This window comes from Trachinotus anak, unplaced genomic scaffold (assembly GCF_046630095.1).
Source record: "Trachinotus anak isolate AG129_WGS33_773 ecotype Australia unplaced genomic scaffold, CSIRO_AGI_Tana_v1 ptg000024l, whole genome shotgun sequence".
In the NCBI taxonomy this organism is placed as follows: Eukaryota; Metazoa; Chordata; class Actinopteri; order Carangiformes; family Carangidae; genus Trachinotus; species Trachinotus anak.
The window spans coordinates 10,429,024-10,449,086 of record NW_027273875.1 but is presented as its reverse complement, the minus strand read 5'-3'; the positions used below and the strand labels follow the sequence as shown (position 1 = coordinate 10,449,086).

Sequence of the window (20,063 nt, the reverse complement as noted above, 5' to 3'; positions counted from 1 at the left end):
AGCAGTTTCAGTATCTCTACCAAACCATACTGCTACCATATACTAAATAAGTAAATAAATTCCTGATATTGCTACATAGATCAATTGATAAATACTTGATTATATGTTGCTGGTGTAACATAAAAGCTATCTGTAAACAGGTCCGTCAAAAATGAAAAAGAAAATCCCGTGTCTCATGTGTACTCTCTCTGTCTGAGCCAGAGCTCTGATTCACACCTCCTCGCAGTCTGCTGACAGGGAAACACAGGTCGTTGTGGGTGGATGAATTAGTCCTTGTGGAGGCATTACAGTGAAACCTGCTGGAGGTTTGAGCGGGCCACAGCTCCACGCCCAGCAGCCTTCATTTCCCGGTGTGAGACAGCTCTCTAGGTTTGTGCATGCTGGAGGGCGGAAACGTCATCGGCCCTCCACTCATATTCAGAGTAATAATTGAAGAGCCATTAATGTGATTGGAATATAATTAAGAGTAAGTGTAGCCTGCTGAGAAGTGATTCAGTCTGTGCATGGCAACAGTCTACTCAACAAATCTGTAGATTATTTTTTATTATAGAAATTCTAAGAAACCTTTTAGCCATGCTAGCGACGTGGCTGGTATATCTGCTGGTTGGTCAGCTGGAGGCCCACTTGGGTCCAGACTGAAGAATCTCAATAAGTATTAGAGCGATTGCCTTGTAATTTCATGCAGATATTCCCGGTTCCCAGAGGATCAATGCTAATGATTTTGGTGAAACCCTGACTTTTCCTTTAATGTCACCATTGGGTTGACATTTTTGGTTTTCAGTGACATTATTCACTACCACATAGATTATCATTACATTTGGAACAGTTGTGCATGGTGCCCAGAATGAATCTTACTGACCACCAATCCACCACAGTCGAAGTTTCAATTTGTCCATTTCTTTGGTTTATGACCAAATACCTGCAAAATTACTGACAATCCCCTACTTTGTGTTTAGTGCTAATTTGCAAATACTAGCATGTAAACACATTAAACTAAGATGGTGAACATGGTAAACATTACACCTGATCATCAGCATGTTAACATAGTCACTCATTAGCATTTAGCTCAAAGCACCACTGTGCCTAAGTATAGCCTCACAGAGTTGTTAGTATGGCTGCAGTCTTAGTGTTAACATATGTAAACTACAAAGCATTTCACATGTTCCCCTGTTTTTATACACTATATATATATATATATATATATATATACTGCCCTGATCAGGAAATAGAAAGGGAGCCATAAAACAGTGGAGCATGTTTATATATTCTTGATCTGATGAACAACAGACTTATGTCAGAATGAGTAATTCTCATTTACAGAATGTGACTAAATGTTTGCATTATTCATAATTTTTAATGGAAAAATAACAATGCATTCCCCTTCTTATCACTTATTTACTCACACTGGCAACTTCATTCTTCAGAAATGTTTCTCAGTCTCAAATGTTGATCACTTGGTCATGAGTCATGCTGTTGACTGCATTTATTTAAAGTCTTTGCCCCTTTGTTGTTTGGCTGTACAGTTCTGTCCACAGCTGCCAACACATGTTGTTTTGTTCAGACAAAGTCTTAAGACACGGAGATCTCCTCTTGTCCTCACCTATCACGTAGGTGTCTTCTGGATAATGAGCTCTACAGGCCTCCCTCCACTTCCCACATTACCCACCGCCTCCCTCCCTCACCCCTCCAGTCACCCCTGATCAACATTTTTCACATTGTTAATCACTTATGTCAGCTTCTGGTAATTATAGACAATTAATCATGTGTGATTCACTGTCTCTCTCCCTCAGCATTGTGCTCTACGCTGTGTGAAGGAAAACGACAAAGGTGAAACTGCCTTTATTAAGTACGCAGCACCAGGGAGTGAACTCCCCGGTGATAAGCAGCATGTTGCAGTGCTTTGGCTTACACTTCCTTGTGGCGAGCGATAAAGGCCAGGTGGAGATTAAATTACATTAATTTCTTTGCCAGGAGCCTTGACCCAGAATGACTTACAAGACGATGGAGGATGGAGTGATGAGCTGTAGTGAAACTGCTGCCAAAGTACTGAAAAATGAATTAACCATCAGTGTCACAACACCCTGTGGTCCCAACCTGCCATAGAAAGTCAGAGGCCTCAAACGCACACAAGGCTGCACAGATTGTAATTTCATTTGCTGCAATTTAAGGTGTAAACTGTATTTGTTGTATAAAACAATGTAAAATTATTCTTACGTATTTCTGAACAGGTGAATTGATTTCATCATATCTCATTTTCATCTGCCCCCGCCCAAAAGTAGTATCAGCTAAATCGACAGTTTTTGAAGAACAACAGAGTATACACACCCAGTCTGGCAAACAAGTGTATGCAAACATTGTGTTATCAGCATGCATAGTATCAGCCAGTCCATTACCAACCATACTGTAACCTTGCCTATGATACTATAACGTTTTTTATCCTTGCTTCTGGTTCTGCATGCAAGAGTCAGCGGTAGAGACTGTAGAAAGTTCAGTTTGTAAGAAGCTCTGCGAGCGTACTCCGACATTTTGTGAAGATGCGCTCCATGTTGCACTTGTTGGTGCTTACAGGCATAATGGGTAACTACATTTTCGCTTCTTCCTCTTGAATTTCATTTTCAGTTTCAGAATGTCTGGTTGTGGATTTAACTTGTTGTTTTGTAGGATGTGTTGAACTGATCATGGTCACGACACCACAGAAATATGTCAACGTTACAATGGGTGGAAGCGTCAAACTCCAGTGTATGTTTGTGACGACTCAAGAGACCACCAGCCTTACCATCCAGTGGGATTTTGTTCCATTATCCTCCTTGACGCCAGAGCAGGTAGATACACACTGCTGCTCAGATCAGGTTCAATGTGCTCAAATGCACCAAGAATTTGTATATTAATTACGGTTGAAGGATGTTTTACTGTAGCAGGTTTAGTTTCTTCATTAGTAAAAAGCATCAGAATATCTCTAACTGAATTTATTGAGCACAAAACCAACCAGTGTTTCTTTCATGACTGCACGGTGAACGGTTTGAGTGATGTGAAATACAACTGTGTCATTTTATGTTCACTTCAAATTTACATATACATGTCAAAGTCACTGCTCTCTACAAAAATGAGGCATGTTGTTTTAACCTAATTATTGAAATGCAGCACTGCAGCTGGATTTACACCAGGAGGAATCACATCACAGAAACTAAAACATTTTGGAGGATACTTAAAGTTTAATTACTCATGGAAAAGTCAGATTTATTACAAAGCTTGAGCGTACACACACACACACACGCACACACACACACACACACACACACACAGGTCCTCACTAGCAATCAGGAGACACACCTCGCCGAGACAACAAAGCTTATCACTGAGAGATCAGATAAGGGCTGGTTTTGAATTAATTTAACAGTATGGCTAGTGAATAACTTTATGATAGAGGCAACTTACATTTTGAAAAAAAAGGTACCCACCACTGGGCGTAATTACACTAAAAATCATTCACTGAGGCCCTGAGGACACATTGTACTGTTTGAGTTATTATTACTTAACATGTACATAGACAAAAATACACATTTTACTAGTTTTTTAAACAGTTTTTAAAAATGTTTTACAAATCTCCATTCTGGTAATGTTAATTTAACTAACTGTGATTTCCTTATGCACAACGAAAAGTAAAGAGTTATACTTGATACCTCGCAACCTATGAACCATACACTCAATAAAATCACTTGTCTCTGAATCTGTATCTGTATATAACTACATAATATATAACAGCATCAGTTTTACTTATTACCTTGAATGGAGCACCAGAGGTTTTATTTCTCCAAATGACAACAGTCAGACCTCATGAACAAACCAGCTGTGTGACAGTAAAATTAACAGTGTAGAGAAATCAATAACTTGCAAAGTGTCAGAAATTCTGATTTGCTGCAATGTGCTTTCAGGTCTATTACTATCAGTCAGGAAAGGATGTCATTCTACAGCCTTACGAGGGCAGGCTTCAGCCTCCCTCTTCTCCTGGCACAAGCAGAAATGCCTCAATAATAATAAGCAACATGCAGACATCAGATGCCGGAGTCTACACTTGTGAGGTTCACAACTTTCCTGATGTGGACGGACAATCTCAGGTCAATATTATTGTGAATGTTCTTGGTAAGTTTTGTGAGCTTTCTTGATCCTCTTTGATGTAGTTAGACACTGATGAAAAGTGAAGGCTAAAGAAGGTATTAACTGATCTGTGCACAGTCTTGAAAGGAGGTGAGATCAGGCAAAATAATGAAAATCACTTTGAGTCTTGGCAGTGGCTCCATAAGGGGATTTCTTAGCTTTTGGCCACACCTGTTAGTTGTATTGGTTGAATATTTGCATTGTAGAAAGCATAAGTAAAGTTTTTGTGTCACTGTGCTGCTCTAAAGTTCAGGGCACAGTCTGGTGCTGTTTGAAACAACTATTAAGACGGAGAAAAGAAACAAGATCTAATCAGAACTTCCTGCTGGTGCTTTGGCCATTTTCCTCCTGCTGGTGAGGGTGTGGCTACCTGAGGAGGGGGCACCGACAGTCTCTCTGAAGTTACTGGTCTCTCTGTGTTTTATTCTTAACTTCAAGTTGTATATTTGAATTGTTATCTCACAGTATCTCTGTCTCTCTCTATATTCTTCATAAAAAGAGGGGTTACATTAGTCATGTCTCTGTGAGCTACTCTTTCACTTTCACCTGAGTATTTATTTATTTATTTATTTTTACATAAAATTGCAGTCTGAATTACAGCAGGCAAAATTTAACAGAAGAAAGAATATTTAAATTGCAATAATGTATGATGTGCTCTTACACATCTGAGATTACTGTATCTATTACCAGTGCAGCAACATGAACAAATTTATTAAACTAGTGTCCCTGAATAGTGTGATTCGGGAATTACATTCAGTTTGAATCCTCTCATTCACCGAGTTACCAGGACAACCTCGCAGGCCTCTGAATCCTCACTAGTTTCCATGGTTACTGTAGCAGTCTCCTCATTGTCAGTGTTGGAAATTAGAGTAGGACTGTGACTGCATCCTTGTACTGCATACAGAATATATATCAGCAGCTGCTGCTGCATGCTGACGACACGTCTCGTATTTTATAAGCTTGGTCTTTATGAAAATGTTTGCAGGTCAGTTTCCACACACTGAATGTGACACACACCTAGGTGCTGTATGAATATGTATGGCTCTTCTGATGCTGATTATCCCTCAATCAAAGATGATTTTTATCCTCACTAACTGTTACATAGGATTATCTTAATATTTAAACAAGAGAGAGCTGTCTTCAAAGCGTGTAAGCAGTATGTTGTATGTTCCCAGTTAGCACTGTTGTAATGTGAATGCACCTATATATGAAGTCATTTAAAAAATGCTTTAGCAGAACTGTACAATCAACATACTGAAAGCCTGATGCTCAGGAAGCAGACACCATGAAATATATAGTGAGGATTCAGTCTTAACCCAGGGACAGAGACACCACACCCAACACACTTCCCGCCTCATGATGACTAATGGAAAGACACGTGACGTCCTGTTTGCTCAACAATAAAAAAAAGATTTTCCCCCACAGACTCAAATCAGCAAATTACCTTTCTTACAAGCCACACAGATTACATACATGGTATATTTTAGTTAGATATGACTCAACAAATATCATGATAACCTCACAGTATAAAGTGTCCAATGACATATCTTTTATTATAGAAAACTTCTTCAGCTGTGATAACAGGTACATCCAGGTGTGGCATTGAGCTGTGTCAACAGCACTAAATGTCGTAGCTGTCTAAAAGAATCACTGTCATATAGACACTGGACAAATAAACAGAAATAAAGATCATTTGGCAGCCACAGCCTACGACCAATCATACTGCTTGGCAGGATGATTACAGATTTGTGTAACAGGACCTAAGATATCTAACTGTCTAACTATCTAACTTACACACTGAAGCATATACTGTGTGTACTTTGTGCATCAGTGTGTACTAATATCAGTTACTTTTGATACATACATGCAAGTAAAGGATTACTTACCCCACCACTGTCTTAAAGGCCAATGATAGTGGTTATTGACTGACCAATGAAAACACATGTAATACGTAATCAGATTCAAATAAGGCTCATAACATATTGTCCTGGTTGAAGATATATAGAAAACATCACACAGATAAAGCTGATGACTGCTAGTATTTTATGACTCATATTTTTACAGCATAGTGTTTAAAATTGAAACTGAACTCTTATCAGGCTTAGTGCTGCACCAGTGCGACAGGAAAGCTGATCAATTCAGTCCGGAGCTCTCGCTGAAGTGGTATGAAAAATGTCATTAATTGTCATTGAGTGAACATGTGAGGCATAATAATGTCGAGTAGATTTAGAAGGCTAAATATAAAGTCACCTAATACACCCTCACATCTCCTTTATGGTCTGTCAGAGAGGCCCTCCTCCCCTTATTGCGCCGTCCATGGTGATGTCGAATCGGGTCACCTGGTCACTCTGACCTGTCACAGTGAGCGTGGAAGCCCGAAACCTACATACACCTGGACCAGACTGGACCAGACTAAGACCAGGAGGCCTGTACTGGGAAGAAGTGAGTACTGTATGAAAGTGTTTGTGATGTACTCGTAAATATTAGCACTGTCATCCATTTATAAACATATGTGCTTTTGTTTCATCAGCAACCACAACTGGGATACTGGAAATCAGAAACATATCCCAGTTTGAGTTTGGGGAGTACCAGTGCAATGCCACAAATGCAGTTGGCTTTTCAATTTGCACTCTAGATCTGAGTCCTGGTATGATTTCATTTTTGTGTTTGTTTGTTTTAGAGAAAATCTGTACGAAACGTATAATTAAATAACATACAAAAAAGGCTTCATTCATGGATACAAAAACTGATATAAAAAACTTGTTTACTGGTGTACTTGTACAGAAGTGGGAGATGGAGTGATTGCTGGCGCAGTGATTGGTGCATTGCTGGGCTGTGTCCTAATCATCCTGGTCGTGTGGTTCATCGCTCACACCATGAAGAAGCACAAATACAAAACGGTGAACGCGTCAGAGGCCAACGAGATGAAGTGAGACCTCAGCTTCTTGATGTTGAATTTCATCATGTGATTTGTGATTTAAGGGCGTAACGTCAACTCTCTCTCTGTCCACTAGGAGGAGCTCTCCCACTGCCCAGGGAGCCACAGACAGCGTTCCCATGGCAACGGCAGCCAGCAACCTCCATGCTGAGGGAGATGAGCCACAAGCCTGAAAAAAAGGCCTATTGAAAACAACTGGAGCAACGTCACTAACCTGAAAAACAGGATGTCCAGTCTCAGATTTAATCAAAATGATGAAGCTCATGTTGATGTTTGATGTTTTGCTTTTTGTATGCCTCATAAATTCAGTCTTTTACAGCTGTTTTTTTCATTTGACAAACTGTTTTTCTTTGTTTTTCACTTAAACCTTTGCTGGAGTGAAGATGCAGATCTTCTTCTAGCATGGTGTAGACCACAAAAAAAGCGTTGTGTTTCTTTGACTTTCATTGTTTTACCAATTTCATAGTGTGACAATTCATGTTGATGACTCATTCATTTTGAGATATACAGTAGGCTACACCATGTTATATCATAATAAATATTTGAATTTATTTCATGAATCACCACATAAATACGTTTTGTTAACACCTAATAATACTGATATGACGCAGACAGAGTCTACATCATGCAAATGGTCACTGTCATAAGTTAATCACTGCTGTTGCCCAAATAACCAGTTATATTAATCTGTGCAACAAAGTCATTGCAAGTTTTTATCTTATTGGACTATTTTTATTTGATATTGTAACACATTACTGAGTCTGAACTCAATGATAAAAGCATATATCCAAATTTAATCTTTCAAAAGATAAAATATCTTAAATTAGAACCAAAATATAAAACTTTTTTTGTTTTGATTTTGTCCTGAAGGGGAGGATGAACGGGCTTTCACATCAGTCTTGAACTGATCTTTGATGATACAAATTGTCAAGCAACAGTGGATGAAGTGTGACTTTTTTTTGGATAAACATTCACAGATCCTGATTAAATAAAATTTTGTGTTGTGTTTTCTGAGTCACTGTTTCATGTAACACTCCCAGTGTGGCCATTGTTGACAATAGCAAGTATCATCTAGGTGGCAGCAAACTCACACCGGAGCCTCACTCTGGAGCTCAGTCTCACAGTCAGGATCAGGTCCCTGAGGTCTCTGTGAAGCTCTGTCACATAGGTTTTGTTGTTGAGGATTGTGTTCTATTGGAGGCTCAGCCATGTGGCTACTTAAACGGAAAAAGAAAAGCAGGGCTAGTCATAATAGTCATGACAGATAATGATTATTTTTCACACATTTAGCACCAATAACACTGCCTCGTCTTCAGATTTGAATTCTCTAACCTGGTCTCCTTGATCGTTGGTTTAGCACCATCTGCATTACAGAGCTGTTCTGCATGAACTCCCACGGTGCAGTTTCTCACAGGAAGGACCCTAGTGGAGACCTTTTCCCCACAGATTCTCCTTCAAGGAAAGGGTTAACTTCTCAACAAGGCAGAGATCCTACTTGTGCACATGTATTGTTTTAAGATTATTTTACAGACTTGCATTTTTATTAATTGATAAACCATTAAGAGAGCAGTGGTGAGAACCTGAACTATTTTATTCCTCAGCAAGAAGTAAAAGCCAGAAATCACTGGCTCATTGGTTTAATCACAAACTACATTAACAGCTGCAGATGAATTATGGCATTTTTTGTGCCAACCTTGTTTATTTCCCCTTTAGCAAAAGCAAATCTTAAACAGCTTTTTACGTGACACAACCAGATCCATAAATTTAAATAATCGGCCTGGTTACTCCTCTGCCAATGCTAAGATAGTATCCACAAATTTATGATTATTTGGCAAGTGTGAGGGCAGCAAAAAGACCTTCAATATGTTTCCCTTAACTGCTGCTTGACATCTTTATGGAGCCAAGTGGTGAGTTTACTGACACCACTTTACACAGGTTCCACCTCAGCTGAGAATACTGTAGCTGTTGCCGACCTAATTTATTCAGACTCTGCTCTAAGTGTGCAGCTGTGGTATGAACACAGTCACGTTACACCACACCTGTGTGGCAGGTGTTAAACAGTGATTCTCAAAATCATCAAGTTAAAACGTTTGCATTTAGACCGAGAGATGAAACTCACTACACGCAGCAAACACCTCACCACTGTTACACACACGACGCCTTGTGTCACTTGCTCTCTTAGACTTTTGGTACAGCTTTCTCATAAAATAATAATCTTACTTATTATTTTCATTTTCATTGATCCAGACTGAAATATCTCAACAACTGCTGGATGAGTCACCATGAAATTCTATAGGAACGCTCATGTCTCCCTCAAGGTGAACTGGAACGACTTTGGTGATCCCTTAACTTTTCATCTGGTGCCATCATCAAGTCAAAATTTCTAACATTGTCTAAATACTTGGAAAACTAATCATCATTTTCATCATCATCAGCTGTACCTTAGTTCTTATTAGCAAATGTTTGCATGCTGATGCCTTAAACTAAACATGGTATGTATGTTAGCATTGTTAGCTTGCTGTTAAGCTAAGCTAACAATGCCAATGTAAGCAAATCCTGTGAGCACACTAGCATAGATTCTTATTTCGTTCATATTTCTTACAATGTGACCTACATTAGCATGAAATCATAGCACTGATACTAACGATACTTCATACTTCAACAATAAGTGTATTGACACTGATATTATTGGCTCCTTTATGTATTTTGTGCATTTGTCCATTACATCATTTCATATAATCATATTGTATGAGCTCAACAAGCCATTTAAAGATTTATAAATTTAATTGTTTCAAGTATAATTCAGAGGACATTCATACTCTCTAATTATATATATATATATATATATATATATATATATATATATATATATATATAAATGATAAAAAAAAATCAATTGTAAAAACATGGATGAGTGACATGCAATCTGCTCCAGGAGTGAAACTGTTTGATTGTTCAGATTGTATAAGATTTTCAGTACAATGTTTAAGATGATTTAAGAAAATCTACATTATAAGTAAACAAGTTAAGGCACACAAGTGAAGCATCCTTCATGTGCAGGATCAGGCCTGCAGACCGAAGCAGCGTGCAGCGCTGAGGACATCGTCTCTGGTTAGATAACATCCGCAGAGTTGCCTCAAGCCGGTGAATGACTCCCTGCCGTGCATGACCCGCCAGTTGTCTATGAAAATCACCTTATCAAGAAAAGAGAGGATTAGATTACAATGAATTACACTTTCAGCTCTATCTTTACTTTCCATAATTCCTAAACTGTAAATATATTGTCTGAAAGAGGCATATTTGAAGTTCTTACTTTCCCTGGAGTCAGTTTCACCCACAGCTCGTTCTCCGGCCGCCTTAGTTCAGTTGTCAGCTCTTGATGCGCCACATACCATCGCCGAACAGTATCATGGGGGATTGTGTTTATCACTGATCGGTCATAGTTGTTGTATCTGTTGAAAAAGCCACCAAACTTTATAATAACTATAGCCAAGAACACAATATATTGCAAGGTAATAATATGGTACAATATATTATTGTACAATATGTGACGGTGAAATGCAATTGCTACAAATGTGTATAAAACCATAAATAAGAGAAATGATGAGCAAAATGTAAAAGCATGTTTATGTTTTATGTTTAACAGTGAAGCCAATTAGATGGACTCTTAAAACACTGAATATGTAAAACAATGTCTGATAATACACTACTGCATAAAAATGAGTATATTGACGTCAAATTTAAGCACAGACGTACCGGATCAAGTAAAGTTCGTCATTCCAGGGATAGACGTTCAGCAAAGGGCCGATACCGGTCATGTGGTTTCTGTGGTTGTCAGTGTTTTCAATGTACTCGTGCCTGATGGGTACACGGGCAAGCAGCTCAAAGTTTTCAGGTGACTGCTGGCGTAATTTCTCTGCAGCGTAGAACCCATCCACGAGTAGTGTCCTTCCGCCAGTTCCCTCGTGCTTTAGACAGTGGAAAACCTGTATTCTGCGAGGAAAATCAGGGGCATCAAGTTTTAAAAATGGGACAAAATCAATAAAATGCTTTTAAAGCTATTTCAAGCTTTGATAGAGAAGCTTTTTTTTCAAATGTTACTGTTCCAATGCTTCACAAACAAAATTCCTTCCACTTCCATTGTATTTTGGCTGTTGTGAAATCCCATATCATCAGTCCTGCACTTACCCACATGGCTCCTGAAAGTACGAGGTGTCAGTGTGACGATCCAGGGCCAGCTGACTGTAGGCAGTGTCTCCTCTGGAAAAATCTGAAGTAAAGCACCACATTCTTCCATATGTGGTCTCCCTTGTGAGTAACACACAAAACACAAGTGGATTAAGAATAAGTGCACAAGGCCGAACATCTTCCACATTGCTGAATCTTGCGATTAAATACAAATTGCATATGACCAGTAGTTACATTTTGTCGGAATAAAAGAGTTTCACTGTTTCACTGTAGCATAGGCCAAAAGAAGCACCTCATACCTGATAAGACTGACCCTTTGGGTAACTGCCTCTGTGGCCTCCACTGTAGCTGGGACATCGTCTACAAAAGCGATCCCGTACAGAAGATAGTTCTGAAGAAACTTCTTCAGTTCGTCATCACAGCTCATAAACGTGTCCCATTTGGCTGATGGTACGTTTGCATTTTTATACATGTCTGAGTTCCACAGGATTCGAGGCTGGACAGTGCTCTGCTTCTTTCCTTCATAGCTGTTCTCAGCTAACCAGCTGAGGCTGTACTTTGACACATGACCACCAGGCCCTGGGATACAGACATGGAAAATATTGTTATTAGGTGCAAATAATGGAACGGGCATTAATCCTCCACTTGGCCTGATTTTAATCAGCTTATTCTGAAAGGTTAGAGCATACATGGGGGCATCACAGTGTGTGAATCAACTTTTTTTGTATATATATTTATTTGTATATTTGTTGTTCAACCAGATCTACAATTCTGATCATTGACAAGGTCAAGCAAGGCTGGATTAGTAACTGGGCAAAGCAGGGAACTGCCCTGGAGGCCCAGACCACCAGGGGTCTATGGGACTTGGGTTCACTGTTTGCCAAGTATTTTGTTAGTAATTTTATTAACTGCAACTGGTGAAGTGCACTGAAGTTTACAACCTGAAATGATAGGACATTAAAGTAGCATACGCTGGGGCCCCCAAGCAAGTTAATTCAACCCTGTGAACCAGTAGGATGAAATACCTCAGTTCGCCACAGCCACTTCCTCTGTATCCAACTGCTGAATTACAAGTGATGGCTGAGTTTAGTTGAACTGAGACCATTGTTGGTGACCATTTTGGAGTGTGTTATTTCAATTATGTAAGTCCATCAGGTTACACAGGACTGCAGGACAGCTCATGAATCCTCTCAATGCATGCAGCAAATGAGTACATGAGACTCTGATCTGTATGGAGCATGAGCGCATTGAGACTGAGCGTTTACTAAACCAAGTCTATGAGGGTCAGTGCTCATGCACAGAAAATCCAGTCCCAGACTCAGCTGACCTTGAGTACGTGCTGCTAACAGGAACAGGCAGAACTGACAGCATGCCTGCAGGAGCATGTGCATCATCAACTGTCTTGGGGCTGACGGGTCCCCATTTGTCAGTTTATGTAAGACACACTGCCACTCTTGTGTGTACTTAAAAACCCTCTGACAATCCATCCTTTGCACAAGAACTGCTGGAGTCCAGCAGCCCAGAGGGAGGCATCAGTCATTGTTTAGGACAGCCCTGAGTGGCAAATAAGCCAGACTGGTGCACATCCTGAAAAAGCATGCACACAAGCTGCAGGACTCTGAATGGGTTGATATGTTATTAAAAGCTTGTGGCGATGGTACACTCCTGTCCATGTTTTGCTCCTCATTTTAAAAGCTTTCCAGCACTCATGTCTGAGCTGACCCATGCTGGGTTGAGGGGTCACAGCAGGGTAGTGTTTTTAGGTGAGTGCTATGGGTGCACAAGTGTAGCACCTGTTTCCTTTTCCACACCTGGTCACCTGTGGGACCATTTATTCCTCTTACTCAAAAAATAGGCTACTAAATCCCACATGGCTGTTTTGCCTTGGCGTGCAGGAGCAGGTTGCTAGTGGAGACAGAATAAGAGATGGCTCCAGCTAGTCGGGGCCTTGTGCTGGTTAAGCTAGTTCAACTCTGTCTGCTGGGGCCTCTCAGGGGAACAGCTCAGAGGCTTGGAGGTCTGCTCCTTCTGGGTGATTAGGAGGAGGGTGGGGTGTTGTGCTGTGTCCTGTGCAGCATATGGTATCATATGAGAGGAGAACCCTGCAGCTATCCTCACCTGGATTACAACAGCAGAGCAGACTTGGGCGATGTTAGAATTTTCTAAAATGGGGGCAACCCGATAGTAGGTCTCTCTGTCCCATTTCCCGTCTCTCTACACTTGTCCTATCAAATGGCCAAAAAATTACTTTAAAAGAAAAATAATAATTAAAAAAACATTTCTAAAATAGGATCTATTGCACAGTTTTGGTGGACACAGTATCACAAGAAAGAATTTAAGTCCAATTACTGGTAGTTTTGATGTGTCCACAGAATACATTGAATGAGCAGCATGTAAAGTAACTATATAACGAAAGAAAATACAAGCCATATCAATATCACTAAAATGTTAAGAAACTGCAAATCCTGTCCCTTTGATACAATTTAATTTGTTTTTAGCAAGAAACCAGGAGAATTGAAGCCAATTAATTTGAAAACACAAAAGTTTGACCAACTAAACTATAATGAAAGGGCCCATACTAAAAAAAAAACAGATGTAACAAAAATAGTATAAATATTTTTTATGTCTGCCTTTATTTCTAGTGACAGACTCCCTCCTTCAAGACATAGATGATACCAGTCTTGCACAAATCTGTGGAGAGATGCTCTGCTGTTCTTCAGAGATGATTCTTTTTGTTGGAACGGTTTTGTTTCTCTGCCCTCCACTTTAAAATACTCTGGAGGTTTTCTACTGGACTCAGGTCAGGGGACACACTTGGCCATATCATAGTTTTCTTTTTCTTTTTTTTTTCTGCAGTGCGTTTTGGATCCTCAACATAATCCTCATAAAAATCTTTTCATTCAGTTTTTGGATATACAAAGTTGCATTCATAGTGCCATCTGTAAGTGTCATCTCCCTTTCACCCTCTGCACTCATGCAGCCCCACATCAGCACACCTCCATGTTTAAAGGTCAGCTCTCTGCAGTCACTGTGGCACCAAACATGCTGGACCCTATCTGATCCAAACAATTTTTTTTTGGTTTTATCTAACTAAAGACTGTGTTGCCAGCATTCACCACGCTTCTCTTCATGTTCTTTGGCAAAGTTTAACTGTCTGACTGAACCACCATTGTCCACAGGTGATCTCTGTGCCAAGTCAGAAGCGCTTCCTGTCTGTTTTTAAATGCATGCAGATGTAAGAAGTAGCAAATTGTGCATGTCATAATATTTTATGGACAGCTACTGCGCCTTCAGTTATTAGTAGTATGGTTCTTCCTCTTAACCTCCTCGCCACTGCTGCAGCTGTGTTTCAGCTCATGTTCTTTAGCCCAATGGTTCTTAAACTTCATCTCAAGGACCCCTTAGTGACACAAGTTAGACCTTGGACCCCCACTTGATAAGATTTTGTCTCAGGGTTTTTAGATGTTTTATTGCAGAAGGTGTTTGATACCCATGACCAAAATTGTCATCCATTCTTACATTGTGTTAATTATGGATGGACCTATAGTAGAAATAAATTATTCCCCTTTTTGCTTGGGACTCCCAGGAACCCCCCAAAGGACCCCTGTGGGTCCCAGGACCCTACTTTGAGAACCACTAATTTAGCCTACTGATGCTGTTGTACCCAGTGCTATCTAAGTCTCACAATCTAACTTTGTTCATGCAGTTAGCATCAACAGGAAATCAAAGGTGCACCTTTGGTGGTATTAAGGTTGTAGGGTGGGCTCTGCATTTTCCATGGAGGCAAATTAACCTGTTTGTTTTTAATTATAGATAAAATCAAATACTCTACACTCTACACTACAACTTACAAATAACACAGTTATTATAGGATGATATAATATTGAATTTCGTTCTCAGTTTTGTTACATATTGTATTTTTCAGTTTCATGTTTTTATGTGAAAATGTCCATTGGAGGTCGACTGTTTGCTCTGCCAGTCTCTTAAAGATGTTGCAATTCACTGATTGCTGATTAAAGTAGACATCTAACTACAGGTTACAAAGCTCCTTTTAAGTGTGAATGTCTTTTTATGTTTTACAACTGAAACAGTCCAGAGTCTTGTTCCTTATCCTGACAACACCATGAGGATTACCTCATAACAGAGTGAATCTTTACACAATAAAGTACGATCATGGCAGAGAGAAAAGTCCACTTCAGCTTTGTCTGTGCACAGAACGTTGTGTGTAATAATTATATGCTAAAATGTTGCAGTCATTCATAGCTATATTATGTGTTGCGCACTGTAGTGGACGTGAATGATAAAAATAATGTTGGCTTGAATTAATTCGATCTTTATTCTAAAGTCAGATAGATGAGATGTCTAACCTGTTCCTGGACATAATTTCCAGATGCAAATTACTGTTGACTTAAAGTAAATTATTGACTCTGAGCTCAGGTTACACATAAATCCTTAAGCCCTCTAAACTTTTGTCTGCTTAATGAAAATGCATTACTTCCTGCATACGGCTGATACAATCATTTTTAAAAGACTGGGTGGATTTTATAATATAATACAGTTTGTAACAAGTTCTATAATGAATGCAACAAGTTGTAATATAGCTGAATAGATGATTCTGCTTACAACATCTATTCAAATACATCACATCTGAATGTATGTATATGTGATATGTGAACTGCATTTCAGCCTGGAACTTTAAGATTGTTTGCTCCATCCGGTCCTAACTTTCTCTGAAGTCCCTGTCAACTCCTGTCAGAGTGGTATGCAATAGGCTAAATGTAGTAGTAACATGCAAGACAGTTTACAAATCCAGTTATTGATAAAGTGTTGTAAATGCATGGCCTGATTAGTTAAAATGTAAAAATGTGATTGCCAAATACACATACACATGCACCGCAAGAGCACAAAATAAACTGTAATAATTACTGATTGGATAATTGAGTTTATCTCTAACCCTTTACCGAGTCGGTGCACTGTAAACCATTGATGTAAATTTACAGTGAAATCTTAACAGTATTCTGCTGTATTAGTGTCATACAGTGCCATACTGTAAACTGCAATGCAATCTGGGAGGAAAAAAAACGTGAATTACAGCACTTTCACAGAATGCCATTATCTACAGTAATTCACTGTAAACTTTACTGTAAACAGCTGAGCATCTCGGGAAAACTTTACCGTAAACAGCTGAGCATCTCGGGAAGGTGAAAAAAAGGGTGGAGCTAAGATTTAAAGATAAACTGACAAAACATGATCTTGCAGAAGAGTCTGGGCTGTTTTTGCAGCTTGCATTTTATTTTTCTGGATTTCACCCTTGGAGCACATTCACCAACCAGTCTCTGTCACCACAAAGACACAGCCTCACCTCAACCTGCTCAGCCTTTTGTCACAGATGCCCAGAGCGGCATTGATAAGGCAACCTCGACTGAGTAAGGTATGTCACCATTTTTATTCTGCCTCAAAGTCCCAAAATGTTAGCTAATGTCATAGCATTATCCCTGTCAAGGAAGTAAAAAAAAAAAAAAAAATCAGTGTGAGACTTTCTCAAGTTGAATTTTCTGCCATTTAGGACAGTGTTAGTCATTGAAAAGATTCATGCAGTTTTTTTTAGCTGTAGCTTATATTAGCATGTCAGTATTTTGTCTCAGTTCACAACACCATTAAAGAACACTGTTGCTTTTGCTGAAAGATAATTTAACTGAACTTGTGTAGTGAGGCATCAAGTCTAACCTAATGTTTTGTTTTCCAGTTGGCAAAAAGAGTCATACAAGACTTGATTCAGACATTTTTACAACTACGCTCTAAGTTCACTGTTTTGTTGTTTGTGCCGAGCTCTTGCAAAGACGCATTGTTAATGACACACTGTGTTGTCGTGTGGATTTTTCTTTAAAATGTGACACGTAAAAGGCACAGCATAGAGGATCTGATAGTTTCTCGTCCATTTAGAAACTGTGAGCAAAGGTTCCTTGTGGTGCCTACATGTTCATCCCATTTATCAAGAACTCACAAAATGTTTTGTGAGAGATATTTCAATATAATCCTCAGTGGCACAAAAGCAGAGCTATGAGAGGGTGCTGACCAAGAAGAGCAGGAACATGGTCAAAGAAAAGTCAACATCAGTGAACCTGCACGTTTACACTCATCAAGAAGCCCAGTGACTTCAAGTGGGACTTTGTTTGGGACACATGCACACACACACGCTCACTCACTCAATATTGCGCTGCTGTTTGAATTAAAAATTGTCATGTTTTTATTTCAATAAATATTTAAAAATGAACTGTATAATGAATGTTGTCCCTTTTCATTAATTTGTTTATTATAATCATTAATATTAATAGTTGCAATGGTAGTTCTAGTCGTAGTAGTAGTAGTAGTAATAATTGTACCATAGTAACATACTGTAAATTTACGGTAATTTACCTAAAAACTGTGTTGTGTTGTAAATTTACAAAAATACAGAAAAGAACTTCACATGTATTTCCAGTGATTTACTGTAATTCTAAAACACAGTAAGAAACTGTAAAAAAAAAAAAAAAAAAAAAAATACAGTACCTTATGGGCAAAGCTGCTGCCAGTAAATTACTGTAAATTTACACTAATCAGTCTTTTCTAATGACTTGATAACTGTGTCCTTACGATGCGATCAAATGGAGCAACGGTGCAGACAGTGGTGCGGAATACCTTCACGTTTGACTTTATTGTAGTTGTATGTGACTTACATGTGAGGACGAGATGTCCATCCTCCACTGAGCTGCTGTCGGGGCGGATGTTGAGGTCTATACTCCCGGTGTCCAGGTTTCTCTGGTTAGTTTTGGAGTTGTATGACGAGGCGGAGCGGCAGTGGTCCCGCAGCCACACGTAGTTCAAATGCATCGACGTCCCCTCGTAGTTGAGCACTACAATGATTTCATATGCAGGGTTGTTTATTCAACTGGCTGAGAAAGAGTTTGCCACAGAAGCACCTGTGAGTTGTGTGGAAATCCTGTCAGAAAAACTCACCGAGACAGTCGCGGCGTAAGTGCGGAGCTGCAGGGGTCCCGGCGCAGGCACGGGTCTGCGCCGTGTGTCTCCATGGTGTCTGCGTCCGTGTGTCCCTGGGACCAGAGACACACTGTGTGTCCCTGGGACCGGAGGCCAGCCGGGCCTGTCTCAACAGGCTCCTCTTTAACGCACCAAACATCTCGAGCACAGGCACAATTTAGGGTCACTTGAAAAAAATATACATATATAAATATGTACCGTGCAGTCGCAGAACCAACGCGCAGAAGGCAAAGTGCGCCTTTTTCTCTGCGTTTCACTGTCACACGAGCAGAACTTTAATCTCATTAAATCCCTCAGTTTGCAGAGAAAGCCCGAGATCAATCATTAAACACGGCATAGTTTCTCCTGAGGCTTGGATCCGTGTTGAACCGGAGCCGGGGCGGCACAAACCATCACACTCTGAGACCAGTGCAGTGGTTTGACCCTTGCGTAATTACCGTCACCTGAGTACCCGGATGTCCTAAGCCAGCTTCAAACCAGGAGACACAGGTTTTTTTTGTTTGTTTGTTTTTTTGTTGTTGTTGTTTTTTTTTTTTTGTGGACCATCCCTGCCCCGCGTTTGACGACATCTGTCAATCTTCACACCCCCTTCATTTATCTAAACTTGCCCACAAATTTGTGTGGAGGTTATTTTGCCAAGATCAGTGCAAACGCTGTGTATGTTCAGATGAGCAGGGGCATTAAAGTTGTGCTGTCAGGCTCAAAGTGTGGATTCAAAGAACGAAGCAGGACAGGTTAAGGCAGCTCACCTGAGTGCAGGCTGAGTCTGAGCGAGCTGCGCTGTGTGGCTGACTGGATGAGCGGGTGCTGCAGAGGTGCAGCAGGTGACTGCAGGGTATATTAAAGAGTTTTTCAAAGTCAACATGTTTGCCTTGTCAACAGCACAGATGTCACTATTGAGGCAACAATGCACAACAACAGCACAACAACAGCAGGACCCAGAAACTGAAGCTGCTATCTGAAGTTCAGCCATCATTCATCTCCTTACTTACACCTGTGCTTTTCTGTTCTTACTTTTCCTTTTTCTTTCTTTGTTAAAATGTTTCCTATATCTGTACTCACTAGACATGTTGTATTTTCTCTGTCACCAGTGTATTATAATGTTAGCAGAGGAGGTGTTTGTTCCTCAGCTACTATATACTGCAGGAAAGCGGGCCGGAGGTGGGAATCTCTAGTGAGCAGAAGGAGAGTAACTGGGTCTGACATGAAATATCAGTCACGCAACATGACACAACAATGCATACCTACCATGGCTAGTAATTATCAGAGGATCTGCTTTTATTTCCAAGTCAAGTCTATTTTCCAGAGAGATGGCTGTAGAGAACAGGAGGAATTTGGGTATGTGATGGCTGTTTGCATGAGCGGCAGAGATGAAGCCCAGATTGGGCTTGCTGACCCTTTTCATGAGGAGCAGGGTGGATGGCTGATACAAACGAGCACGCTGGCTCCCTCTGGAGTCCCCTCTGCAAACTGGCAGCTCATCACGCTAACACTCATGACCTAGCTGAATACCTTTCCCCCTCTCCCCTGCAGTCTGTTTTGGTGTTAGTGTGCTTCATAGTGACGATCAGCGGGAATCATCATGAAGTTCAGTCAAAGAATCAGACATCATATATAACACATGATACAGCATCCAACCCATATAAATGTGATACACAGTGTAATAACAAGGAATTGTCATTCTTCAGTTATTGTCACCTCTCTGACATTATTTCAGGGGCTGAAAGTGCAGGTTGTGAGGAAG

The 20,063-nt window shown here is 40.0% G+C and overlaps 2 protein-coding genes across 2 annotated transcripts; one reads left to right on the top strand and one right to left on the bottom strand.

Annotated features, from left to right (window-relative positions):
• Nucleotides 1-2,414: 2,414 nt before the first annotated feature.
• On the top strand, nucleotides 2,415-8,101 carry LOC139607721 (V-set and immunoglobulin domain-containing protein 1-like). Its single transcript, XM_071460855.1, has 7 exons — nucleotides 2,415-2,577; nucleotides 2,662-2,822; nucleotides 3,933-4,140; nucleotides 6,442-6,597; nucleotides 6,686-6,802; nucleotides 6,940-7,084; nucleotides 7,170-8,101. The coding sequence occupies exons 1-7, from the start codon at nucleotides 2,535-2,537 to the stop codon at nucleotides 7,264-7,266; spliced, it is 927 nt and encodes a 308-aa protein (XP_071316956.1). The 5' UTR covers nucleotides 2,415-2,534; the 3' UTR covers nucleotides 7,267-8,101.
• Nucleotides 8,102-10,018: 1,917 nt separating this feature from the next.
• Nucleotides 10,019-18,734, bottom strand: tmlhe (trimethyllysine hydroxylase, epsilon). The gene is made up of 7 exons (XM_071461357.1): nucleotides 18,278-18,734; nucleotides 17,998-18,174; nucleotides 11,581-11,860; nucleotides 11,282-11,401; nucleotides 10,850-11,086; nucleotides 10,407-10,545; nucleotides 10,019-10,287 (listed from the first exon to the last, which is right to left on the bottom strand). Exons 1-7 carry the CDS (start codon nucleotides 18,456-18,458, stop codon nucleotides 10,156-10,158), a joined length of 1,266 nt encoding a protein of 421 aa, XP_071317458.1. The 5' UTR covers nucleotides 18,459-18,734; the 3' UTR covers nucleotides 10,019-10,155.
• Nucleotides 18,735-20,063: the final 1,329 nt, after the last annotated feature.